The sequence below is a fragment of the Leucopleurus acutus genome (genome assembly GCF_964270905.1).
Source record: "Leucopleurus acutus genome assembly, chromosome: 3".
Classification (NCBI taxonomy): domain Eukaryota; kingdom Metazoa; phylum Chordata; class Mammalia; order Artiodactyla; family Delphinidae; genus Leucopleurus; species Leucopleurus acutus.
The window spans coordinates 50,229,885-50,243,083 of record NC_139145.1 but is presented as its reverse complement, the minus strand read 5'-3'; the positions used below and the strand labels follow the sequence as shown (position 1 = coordinate 50,243,083).

The window sequence follows — 13,199 nt, the reverse complement described above, 5'->3', positions numbered from 1 at the left end:
ACATAGGTCTGATCTTGGCTCGACCCATGGCGCCCCAGGGTGACCAGATGTTTGCCGGGACTCAGGGGTTTTCTGGGATGTGGGACTTTCTGTGCTAGAACTGGGACAGTCCCAGGCAAATGGGGCTGGTGCGTCACCTTACTCCTGAGTGACCTTAGCTGGTCGCATCTCCCTCTGGGCCTCAGTATCTCATTGTGCACACTCAAGGTGGAGGGCATCAGACTGGATGATTGTTGAGAAACTGACAGCCCTCGAGTTTTAGGATTTAGAGTGTTTTTGAACATGACCAGACTGGTAAAGCGAACCTTCCAAGCCTGGTCTACTGATTCAAGCACAGCCCAGAAGAATTTTTCCCTGAGCCTCTTGCAAGTACTTAACTCCTTGTTTGTGCAGGTTGTTGGAGTCAAGGGTGAAAAGAGCCCTGGGGAGGTGATGCTGACTCTGTGACTCTAAGAAATAAATCAAGTTTAAGGGGTGTGTTTTTCACCCTCAATGACAGCCTAGCCAGAATCCCTGCCTCCTGGCCCTAGAGCTTACTCTGCCCTGACCATTCCGGCCACAAGGGAAAGGAATGAGGATGAGGAGCCTGGGCAAGGGCAGAGAAGTGTGTCATAACCTGGATGTGAAAACAATTTTAAATGAAATATAGAAACTGCAAACCCTCTGAAACAAAAAGACTGACACATACACATAGGTATGTCCATCCAAGGACACAGTAGCACTGTGTGTAATAGTGAAAGATCGAAAACAGCCCCCATGTCCAACAATAGGGGAGCTGCGTAAAGAAATTATGGTCTACTTGAACAATGCAGAGTACTCTGAAGCCATAAAATTAGATCCTGGATAGGCCTTAAAAACATTCAGTGGAGGCTTCACAGGTGAATTCTGTCAAACATTTAGAGAAGAGCTAACACCTATCCTTCTCAAACTCTTCCAAAATACAGCAGAGGGAGGAACACTGCCAAACTCATTCTACGAGACCACCATCACCTTGATACCAAAACCAGACAAGGATGTCACAAAGAAAGAAAACTACAGGCCAATATCACTGATGAACATAGATGCAAAAATCCTCAACAAAGTACTAGTAAACAGAATCCAACAGCACATTAAAAGGATCGGACACCATGATCAAGTGGGGTTTATTCAAGGAATGCAAGGATTCTTCAATATACGCAAATCAATCAACGTGATATACCATATTAACAAATTGAAGGAGAAAAACCATATGATCATCTCAATAGATGCAGAGAAAGCTTTCAATAAAATTCAACACCCATTTATGATAAAAACCCTGCAGAAAGTAGGCATAGAGGGAACTTTCCTCAACATAATAAAGGCCATATATGACAAACCCGCAGCCAACATCGTCCTCAATGGTGAAAAACTGAAACCATTTCCACTAAGATCAGGAACAAGACAAGGTTGCCCACTCTTACCACTCTTATTCAACATAGTTTTGGAAGTTTTAGCCATAGCAATCAGAGAAGAAAAGGAAATAAAAGGAATCCAAATCAGAAAAGAAGAAGTAAAGCTGTCACTGTTTGCAGATGACATGATACTATACATAGAGAATCCTAAAGATGCTACCAGAAAACGACTAGAGCTAATCAATGAATTTGGTAAAGTAGCAGGATACAAAATTAATGCACAGAAATCTCTGGCATTCCTATACACTAATGATGAAAAATCTGAAAGTGAAATCAAGAAAGCACTCCCATTTACCATTGCAACAAAAAGAATAAAATATCTAGGAATAAACCTACCTAAGGAGACAAAAGACCTGTATGCAGAAAATTATAAGACACTGATGAAAGAAATTAAAGATGATACAAATAGATGGAGAGATATACCATGTTCTTGGATTGGAAGAATCAACATTGTGAAAATGACTCTACTACCCAAAGCAATCTACAGATTCAAGGCAATCCCTATCAAACTACCACTGGCATTTTTCACAGAACTAGAACAAAAAATTTCACAATTTGTATGGAAACACAAAGACCCCAAATAGCCAAAGCAATCTTGAGAACGAAAAATGGATCTGGAGGAATCAGGCTCCCTGACTTCAGACTATACTACAAAGCTACAGTAATCAAGACAGTATGGTACTGGCACAAAAACAGAAAGATAGATCAATAGAACAGGACAGAAAGCCCAGAGATAAACCCACGCACATATGGTCACCTTATCTTTGATAAAGGAGGCAGAAATGTACAGTGGAGAAAGGACAGCCTCTTCAATAAGTGGTGCTGGGAAAACTGGACAGGTACATGTAAAAGTATGAGATTAGATCACTCCCTAATGCCATACACAAAAATAAGCTCAAAATGGATTAAAGACCTAAATGTAAGGCCAGAAACTATCAAACTCTTAGAGGAAAACATAGACAGAACACTCTATAACATAAATCACAGCAAGATTCTTTCTGACCCACCTCCTAGAGAAATGGAAATAAAAACAAAAATAAGGAAATGGGACCTAATGAAACTTCAAAGCTTTTTCACAGCAAAGGAAACCATAAACAAGACCAAACAACAACCCTCAGAATGGGAGAAAATATTTGCAAATGAAGAAACTGACAAAGGATTAATCTCCAAAATTTATAAGCAGCTTGTGCAGCTTAATAACAAAAAAACAAACAACCCAATCCAAAAATGGGCAGAAGACCTAAATAGACATTTCTCCAAAGAAGATATACAGACTGCCAACAAACACATGAAAGAATGCTCGACATCATTAATCATTAGAGAAATGCAAATCAAAACTACAGTGAGATATCATCTCACACCAGTCAGAATGGCCATCATCAAAAAATCTAGAAACAATAATTGCTGGAGAGGGTGTGGAGAAAAGGGAACACTCTTGCAATGTGAATTGGTACAGCCACTATGGAGAACAGTATGGAGGTTCCTTAAAAAACTACAAATAGAACTACCATATGACCCAGCAATCCCACTACTGGGCATAGACCCTGAGAAAACCATAATTCAGAAAGAGTCATGTACCAAAATGTTCATTGCAGCTCTATTTACAATAGCCAGAAGATAGAAACAACCTAAGTGTCCATTATCAGATGAATGGATAAAGAAGATGTGGCACATATATACAATGGAATATTACTCAGCCATAAAAAGAAACGAAATTGAGCTATTTGTAATAAGGTGGATGGACCTAGAGTCTGTCATACAGAGTGGAGTAAGTCAGAAAGAGAAAGACAAATACCGTATGCTAACACATATATATGGAATTTAAGAAAAAAAAATGTCATGAAGAACCTAGGGGTAAGACAGGAATAAAGACACAGACCTACTGGAGAAAGGACTTGAGGATATAGGGAGGGGAAGGGTAAGCTGTGACAAAGCGAGAGAGGGGCATGGACATACATACACTACCAAACGTAAAATAGATAGCTAGTGGGAAGCAGCCTCATAGCACAGGGAGATCAGCTCCGTGCTTTGTGACCACATAGAGGGGTGGGATAGGGAGGGTGGGAGGGAGGGAGACGCAAGAGGGTGGAGATATGGGGGCGTGTGTGTATGTATGGCTGATTCGCTTTGTTGTGATGCAGGAACTAACACACCATTGTGGGGCAGTTATGCTCCAATAAAGATGTAAAAAAATAAAAAATTAAAAAAAAGAAAACATTCAGTGGAATAAGTCAGACACAAAAGGACAAATACTGTGTGATTCTACTCATGTGAGATACCTATAATCAAATTCATAGAGACTGAAAAAGTAGAATGGTGGTTGCCAGGGCCTGGGGACAGGGGAAATGGGGAGCTGCATTAATATTGTTGTTTAATGGGGACACGGTGTCTATTTGGGAAGTTGGAAAATTTCGAGAGTTGGAGAGTGGTGATGGTTGCACAATATTGTGAACATACTTAATGCCACTGAATTGTGCACCTAGAAATGGTTAAAATGGTAAATTTTAGGTTATGTATATTTACCACAATAAAAATATATTTAAAGAATATGATCGATATATTTATATATTTTCAAATGAAAAAAGCGTGTTACAGAATAATAATATTTAATTGATTATGAACAAAATAAACTTTGTGTATGTGTGTGTTAACAAATATGTCTCGATGCTTCTTAGAAGAAAATCTTGAAGGAGTTGTGTCATGGTTTTCTCCAAATACCGGCTTGGGGGTGGGAGAAGAATGTAGCTTTCTTTTACTTTTTATTTTATATACTTCTCTCTTCTTGGAATTCAGTTATGCTAAGCATGTACTCTTTTTGCATTTTTTAAAAAAAAGCAGTAAGTAGAAGAATGATGCTGCTGCTGCTAGGGGAGCTGCACGAAGTCGTCCCAGTGTGGCGGGAGCTCGCAGCCGCCCGCGGTCCCACCCACCACGCCGCCCAGATGCCGCCACCGTCGTACCACCAGCAAGGAGAACATGGTCTGCCCCACGTTGAAGCCGTGCCGCCAGTTGTGGTAGGTGATCCTGCGGTAGCCCTTACTCAGGGAATACATGAACCGCACCAGAACCTGCGAACACATGCACATCAGTGAGGAAGCAGCATTGCGCCAAGGCTTGGGGGTGATGGTGGTGGGGATGCTGCCTGCTGAACCCCAGATGCTCCAGCCCCCGCCCTGGACCACGTGTGGGAACTAGCAATAGATGCAATAAGGCTGTGAGAGCACTCTGCAGACTGCTAGGTACTATGACAGTGGACGTGGTTATGAAACAAGGCCCTGGGAGAAGCTTAAAGGAACTGTACGGGAGAAAAATCAAAGGGGTCTTTACATCAGTGGTTCTCAGACTTGAGTGCACGTCTGAATCGCTCCGGGCTGTGGGGAGGCCTTGTGAAAACAGTTTCTGATTCCTTACAGCTAGGAGTGTGTGTGTGGGGGCGGGGATGGGGGGGCGCGCGTGCCCATGCGCCCGTGTTGATCCGTTTTCAGGTTATGCTGATGTGCCTTGGGGCAACACATTTAGAACCGCTGCTTTAATCAAAGAAGTCTGGGAAATTCTGCACGCGATATATCCCCCACCCCCACCTTTTTGTCCATCCCCGTCCCCCTAGATGCACAGCACACCTAAGGAATTCTGCAGGGGAAAAAGTCCTGTTTAAATGGATTTAACCCACTTTTCCCACTCTGTTTGACTGTAGGACCGCTTTTGGCGTCCCATTTATCCATAGTCTTCAGAACTCAGTGCCTCAATACCCACCTTGAGAGACACCACAGTTCAGAGGAACCATGTGTCTGTTTTCTGATAAATGATGCATCTGTGCGATGTGACTAATGCTTTAAATCCTAAAAGCTGAGGGTACACTCTTTTTAAGGCAGTTTACAGATTGAGGTTTTTTTTTTTTTTAAAGCAAGCAAAAAAGAAACAGGGAAAAGAAAAAGGGAAATCAAACGTTTGTTTCGACCTCACCTCCTGAGGAATGTGAAATTTATCCACCACCCTGAGCTCATAGTACATCTGTATTCCACATTTCACCAGCTCCAGTTCCGTCAGGGGCAGGTCGCTGAAGTGGAATTTATTAATTTCATATTTCTCTGCATCTGGCAGCTGTTCTTGCTGTGTGAAACATGGAGTCAAGTGACTGGGACATATGAAGAGTTCCTGGGTCCCTCTCCTATCCCCCCCACCCAAGCCCTGTCCCTATCCCGAGTCCGCTGGAAGGATCAGAGCAGAGTGGCAAGGGTCATGCTTGGCAGAGACACTCCCCGCCCATGCTTGGGGCACACCCTGCGCTTGTAACCGGTCAGGGCCAGTGCTGCTGCCCAGCTCACCAGGATCTCAGCCAGTTCTTCTTCCTCGCATTCCCACGGCTCCTTCCCATACACTTCTCTGGTTTTCTGCCGGGGCCCGAAATAGCAGAGAAAAGAATTAGTTTACTACATCTAAGGTCTAAATGTATCTCTACTTTTCCATTTCCTTTTTTCTTCTTCCACCAAATTTCTTGCAACAGAGCTACCAACTTAGAGAGGCTGTCATTCAACATTTATTGACAAGTAAATTCAAGTTCATGTGCTTTGGAGCCATGGAGCCGTTCGTGCATATTCGAGCTCTGCCAGTTACTGGCTTGGAGCTCCCATTTCCTCATTTGTAAAATGGGGATAATAAAAGTACTTAACTGGCAAGTTAAAATTAGATTATGCAAAGTCTTTTTTTTTTTTTTTTAAACGTGGGTTCTTAGCTCCCAGACCAGGGATCGAACCGATGCCCCTTGCAATGGAAGCGCAGAGTCCTAACCACTGGACTGCCAGGGAATTCCCTTATGCAAAGTCATTTCCAAAAACATATATGCAACTAAATTAAATAATGCATGTAAATCACCGAGAGCAGTGCTTAGCACATGGTAAGGGCTAAAATTAAGTAACGCTGTTGTTGATATTGTTATTGTCGCTGACTGGGAGTCTGGAGTCCTTGCTCATGGTCCTGGCTCTTCCTCTCACTTACTGTGTGACTTGAGACAAGTTCCTTCCCTCTCTGGGCCTGTTTCCCCATGTGCTACAGGAGGGGGGAACCTGGACCCAATAAGTGGTTTCGGATTTCTTGATCTAGAGTATAGTCTATTAACTTTTAACTGGTTCACGGAAGCTACGCCTCCATAGGGTCTCCGTATCCATCATTTGGCTTAAAATTATGGACTGAGACAAGCAAACCATGGGTCAGTCCATCCATACTGGATGTTTTCTCCTTTGGCTTTATCAGTTATTGGGATCAAAATGATCAAATTTGTTGTATCTTCCCCGCTTAAGAAATGCCCTCTGAAAACATTGGTTTATGTTGTTTCAACTTGTGCAGTGTATAAACCAAAGTCTTGGGAACTCAGCTGGGCATCATATCCAATGCCTTTTGGCTAATTCTGTTTACTTCTAAAATCTTGATCTCTTTGAGACCAAAATCCCAGGAATGGTGGATCACTGATTCTCACATATCTTTGAAAGCCTGTCATCCAATTTCCCACCCAGGTGGGATTTTCCCCTATAGCTTCCCTGATATATGATCACTCAGCCTATGCTTAGATACCTCTCATGATGGGGTGCTCACTACCTCCCAAGGCAGCCCTTTCTGCACAGTGATAATTTGCTCATTATCCTGAGTGTTAAATGAGACCTATTTAACGAGCTGGGTGATTTGGGCACAAATTACTTCCCCCTTCTGGGGCTCAATTTCTTCATCTCTACAATGGGGGTAAAAATTCTTACCCTGGGACTTCCCTGGCGGTCCAGTGGTTAAGACTCCGAGCTTCCAATGCAGGGGGCGTGGGTTCGATCCCTGGTCAGGGAACTACAATCCCACATGCCATGTGGCACGGCCAAAAAAACCAAATCCTTTTCCTGCCCACCTTACTGGGCTATTGTAAGCATCATAAGTGTGAAATTGCCTTATATACTGTACAGTGATGAAACTATGTGAGGGCTTCCTACAAACATCTAACCCCCTTCTGAACTATTTCTTTGCTCAGAAAGATTGAGTCTTCTAAGTGAGCTGACCTCATGGAGGGAGGCTCTGAGCAACTGACCATTGTCCATTGGTCTCTCAGATCGAGCTTCCTCTCAGAGTAGGGACTGTGGTTGGTGACTCCATCTCTAGTACCATGTTAGCCCTGAGCACAGAGAAAAATGGAGTTTCTAGAGCTGTTAAGCCAAGGTCTGGTTCTAAGACTGAGGTAACCCTGCAAGGGACAGCTGTCCCCATAGCAGCCATTTCTAGAGTAGAAACAGGAAGAAAACACTACTCACCAAGATTTTCTGGATTTCTTCATTGTCACACTTCACATGATATTTCACCATGTCTTGGAAAATATCCTTCCTGTTTTCAAGTTTGTTCATTGACTCATAAGTGTCAGGATTTAAGACAGACCAGCCCAGGAATTGAGTCAAAGACTGAAAGGAAGGAAAGGAAGAATCAGAGGCAGAACATCCAGGTTTGATCCTCCCTCTGTAACTTAGGGCAAGACTCTGTAAACCTCCATTTGCTCAGCTACAAAATGGGTTTGATTAGCTGTGTGCTGCCCTCCTCAAAGAGATGGTATTAGGATAAGATGAAATAATGGATGGGAATGCACTTTGAATAAAGCTCTAACACACGTGAAACGCCATCCTGATGTCTAACCATTTCACAAAAACGGAATGTGTTGTGCGTATGTGGGGACATGGGATATAAGTGAACTCTCTGTACTTTCTGCTCAATTTCGCTGGGAACCCAAAGCTTCTCTAAAAGGTAAAGTTTATTAATTCTTTAAAAAAGGGAATATAGATTTCTCTGACAACTGCTGCAGTGCAGAAGGGAGAGCAAAGAGAATAAATGTTGATTCAGGAAAGTGTCTACAAGGTGAGTTCCCATCCCTCCTGAGCTGGGGCAGCAGCACACAAGGGCCCCACCATGCGGCTCTGGGAGCCAAGTTCGTTGGTGAGCCGACTCTGAATACCACGTCTAGGGGCCTCCTCAAAAACCGTACCTCCATGAGGGTCTCATCCATTTCATCAAAGGGTTTCCCATCTTTGCGATTGTAAAACGTGGCCACCCCAACAATTTCTTCCTTCTTGTTCACAATTGGCATAGAAAGGACATTTTTAATCGTCCATCCGGACTCATCCAGAGGCTCTTTCTGCAAGAGGAGAGCCAGAGTAAGTTTGCTTCAGGTACCAGGCTGCAGAGGCATCTGTAATGGACTTCATGCTGCATTATGACCCTGACTGGCTGAGGGGGTGGCAAGATGTTAGACCTTGTTGGGCTTTGCATGATTTTAGTCGCCAAATGCCATGAGCAGGTTGCCCATCTGGTGGGAGCGCCGTAAGCCAGAAAGCTATACTGTTTCATCCCCAACGTGTCAGGGCCATCATGTGCCAGGCAACGAGTTGTGTATTGGGGATCTAATGATGCAAACAAACAGACCAGGGAGGTAGTGTTTCCCTTTCAGATACAGGAGCTAATTGCAAGGGACTGGCTTAAAAGGGGCCATGTTGGTGATGCTTGTAACTTTGAACTAGTCAACTGGATATAACCTGTACCTTTTGCCTCCCGACCTGCCTTTCTGTGTTCCTTTTGGCATGTCGTTTTATCTCCGTGAGCCTCAATTTTCTCATTTATAGATGGGGTTGGTAGTAAGAGTATGTACTCATGGAACAATTGAGAAAATAGAAGTGAAATATCTTGGTCAATCATAAGGTACCATTTGTGAGTCATTTCCCATCTCTCTGAGCCTCACTTTCATCATTTATAAAATGGGGATAACTAGACAATTTCTAGCCTTTTTTCCACTGATTCATTGAAGATTTATCAAGTATTTTACAATGTACAAGAACCTGAGCTAGAAGATGGGAGAACCAAGAAAAATAAGGCAGAGGTGTTGTCCTCAGGTTGCTCACATCTGGAAGGTAAGCAGGCAATCACACTGCATGTGGGAAGTTCTGCAAGGTACTTTGGGAGCCAGAGGAGGGAAGGAAGTCAAGGAAGGCTTCCTGGAGTTGGAGAGTCTTCTAGCTCAAAAGTTCCAAGATTTTAAAGGGGGCGAGATGATAATTATTATTATTTAAGTAGCACTTGAACTCAGCACCTGGTAGGAGAGTGACTTCAGAGGGATGTAGAATACAGTCCAAAGAGCAAAGAGCTGTCAGTAAGGAAACTTGAATTCAAGTTCCCAGCTCTCTCCCGAACCTTTTCTATGACAGCCTCTCTGAAGGCCATGATAAAGAAGCAGATTTTATTGGAAGTGAATAAAAGTGAAATGGGAAAGTATTAAACATTTTTTTTTTTTAGTATTAAACATTTAAAAAAATTTTTTTTTTATTTTGTTGTTGTTTTTTTGTGGTAAGCGTGCCTCTCACTGTTGTGGCCTCTCCCATTGCGGAGCACAGGCTCCAGACACGCAGGCTCAGCAGCCATGGCTCACGGGCCCAGCCGCTCCGTGGCATGTGGGATCTTCCTGGACCGGGGCACGAACCCGTGTCCCCTGCGTCGGCAGTCAGACTCTCAACCACTTGTGCCACCAGGGAAGCCAGTATTAAACATTTTTAAGGAGCAAAGTTACTTGATGCAACTTATGTTTTTCTTTTAAAAATCACTCAGGCTACTTTGTGGAGGAAGAGTTGGAGACAGAAGACTGGAATCTAAAAACAAGATTAGACTTTATTTATTAAAGTGGGTAAACTACAGTTAATCAGATGACTTGGGTAAAGATCAAGTTCTGTTGTGGTTATAAGCAGATTAGCAACTCTCAGCAACAATTTGCCTTGTCACACTGATGTGGTCAACATCACAACACAAGACATACAGTTTTAACCTTGGAAGGATATTCTCTCTAAGGTCTTTCATGTTATTTAAGGAGTAAAAAAAAAAAAAAAAAAAAAAACCCACTAATTTTGCTATGAGCCATTTTTATTTCCTTCTTAATTATTTCCTGACTGCTCATTATTTGGTTTTCATATACCTAGCATGGTAAACCCAAGAAATATTGACAGGGCACCCAGAGCTGCACATGTTAAGAAAGATAAGCCCCGACCTTTGACCAAAGGAAGCCTATATTTTGCCAAGAGGAATTAATCTAAAGGACAAGGAAGGGTCATGAAAGATGATGTAAGGGAAATAGAGTAAGAAAGCCAAACTCCTTGGCATGGCCTTCCAGGCCCTGTGTGACCTGTCCTGTGTCTACCTCTCTAGAGTTTCATCCTGCCACTCTCCCCTTAGTCTCATTGGTCTACTCTGGTTCCTTCCAACAAGCCCTCTCTTTCCTGCAATCCTCTCTCCTTTCTTTACTGCCCAAACATAATTTCTCAGGGACACATTCCTTGACTCTTCCCAGATGAAGTCAAGCCCCCCTTGGGAGAGCCCCTCCTCTGTCCCTCTGCTATTGTCCTGACCAGCACTCCACATGCCTCTTTCCCCATATGATCATGAGCTCCCTGAAGACAAAGACCATGCCTGTCTGGTCCACCTCTGTAGCTGGTGTAGCATCGTGCCCATGCCTGGCCCAGAGTGTGCCCTCTGCAAACATTTTTTAAAAATACAAACAAACAAAATCAAATGGAATACTAAACAACGTTCCATGATAATCCTAAGGAGACAGAAATGATATTCAGCCAGAGGAAGCAGAATAAAACTTCATAGAAGTTTCATAGCATTTGGGGTTATCATTGAAGGGCAAAGGGGATTTGGACAAGAGATGGTAGTAAGGGAGAGAACAGCATAAGCAAAGGTCCTGAGGCCAGAAAGCAAAGGGTGTAAACCTTGAAACCAAATGGGACCTTGGATTTACCAAATTAGCTCTCTCCCCACTTCCATGGGCACATGACTTTTTTGCACTCACATTTTCGCTTTGTTGAGACTGCTTCCCAATAAAGTAGATGGATTCTAATGTATTTGAATCCTCTTTGGGGGAAAAAATATCATATGACTGAGAGAGTAAATAAAAAATAACTTACCTGGAATGCAAAAAAGTCCTCTGCAGGTGCATTCATGATGTTGCAAATCTGAAAGCCATGAAGAGGAATAATGGAGTTATGATTAGACTTGATAGAGTACCCATTGAGGGCAATGGGCATGATATTTTCAGAAATATCACGTCCTTATCCAAGGCATTCACATTCTTTTCATCAGGTAGACATGATTAAGATGGTTTTGAATTATTAACTGAGGCTACCAAACAGGAAAACTGCCTTATAAACATGGCTTCTTACCATTTGCTTCACTTCTGAGTCATTTCCAAGCTTTGAAAAAGTTAAGGCTACAATTTGTTGTTATTAATAGCTGTATAGTATCCCATTTTCTTCTTTTTAATGTTAGCTTTTTTCATATCTCATTCATCTTTTATTTATTTTTTTGTTATACATATCCATATACCTATTCTTCTTCAGATTCTTTTCCCATATAGGTTATTACAGAGTATTGAGTAGAGTTCCCTGTGCTATACAGTAGGTCCTTGTTGATTGTCTATTTTATATATTGTAGTGTATCTATATTAATCCCAACCTCCTAATTTATCCCTACCCCCCGCACCTTTCCCCTTTGGTAACCATAAGTTTGTTTTCTAAGTCTGTGAGTCTGTTTCTGTTTCGTATATAAGTTCATTTGTATCATTTTTTTTTTTTTGATGATGGCCATTCTGACCAGCGTGAGGTGATACCTCATTGTAATTTTGATTTACATTTCTCTAATAATTAGTGATATTGAGCATCTTTTCATGTGCTTTTTGGCCATCTGTATGTCTTCTTTGGAGAGATGTCTATTTAGATCTTCTGCCTATTTATTTGATTGTGTTGTCTTTTTTTTTTGATATAGAGCTGCATGAGCTGTTTGTAAATTTTGGAGATTAATCCCTTGTTGGTCGCTTCGTTTGCAAATATTTTCTCCCATTCTGTGTGTTGTCTTCTCGTTTTGTTTATGGTTTTCTTTGCTGTGCAAAAGCTTTTAAGTTTAATGAGGTCCCATTTGTTTATTTTTATTTTCATTACTCTAGGAGGTGGATCCAAAAAGATATTGCTGCGATTTATGTCATAGAGTGTTCTGCCTATGTTTTCCTCTAGGAGTTTTATAGTGTCTGATCTTACATTTAGGTCTTTAAACCATTTAGAGTTTATTTCTGTATATGGTTTTAGAGAATGTTTTAATTTCATTCTTTTAGATGTAGCTGTCCAGTTTTCCCAGCACCACTTATTGAAGAGACTTTCTTTTCTCCATTGTATATTCTTGCCTCCTTTGTTGTAGATTAATTGATCATACAACAATGATGTATGATGATGTATATGTGTGGGCGTATTTCTGGGCTTTCTCTCCTGTTCTTTGTGCCAGTACCATACTGTTTTGATGACTGTAGTTTTATAGTAAGGTGTCCCATTTTCTTGCCCCCTTTTGTTGAGTATTTGGTTATGTCCAGTTTTTTTAAATTAATGTAAATAATACCACTCTAAACATCTTTGAATCAATTATATTTGTTTTGTCAGGAAGGAGTTTTTCCTTGTGCTGTAAACTTCACAGCAAATGAAGAAGTAAAAGGTGCTGTAGCTCTGGTTGTATTTATATTGCAAGATTCCTCTCCTGAAAACTGGACCAGTTTACCCTATCATGCAGATAACACTTATCTGATCCCTCCAGAGTCCTGCCTATGGGGTCACTGTATACAGTTGCATAGCATGTGCACTGCACAAAGGCATCTGGCTGAGGGGCTGACTGGGAGTTGAAATCCATCCTGTTCTTGACTTTCGGAACAATGGCCCTAGCCTTTCTCTT

General features: G+C 42.0%; 1 protein-coding gene across 2 annotated transcripts in view; it reads right to left on the bottom strand.

Annotated features, from left to right (window-relative positions):
* PDE6A (phosphodiesterase 6A) overlaps positions 1-13,199 on the bottom strand; it is a gene marked incomplete at both ends in the record, with an annotated part of 73,232 nt that overhangs the window by 21,365 nt on the left and 38,668 nt on the right. For both annotated transcript variants that reach the window (XM_082837269.1, XM_082837270.1), the window contains 6 exons: positions 4,391-4,498; positions 5,394-5,540; positions 5,756-5,821; positions 7,715-7,858; positions 8,434-8,583; positions 11,396-11,443. In XM_082837269.1, coding sequence (XP_082693395.1) covers positions 4,391-4,498; positions 5,394-5,540; positions 5,756-5,821; positions 7,715-7,858; positions 8,434-8,583; positions 11,396-11,443 — 663 coding nt within the window. The remainder of the gene's footprint in view (positions 1-4,390; positions 4,499-5,393; positions 5,541-5,755; positions 5,822-7,714; positions 7,859-8,433; positions 8,584-11,395; positions 11,444-13,199) is intronic.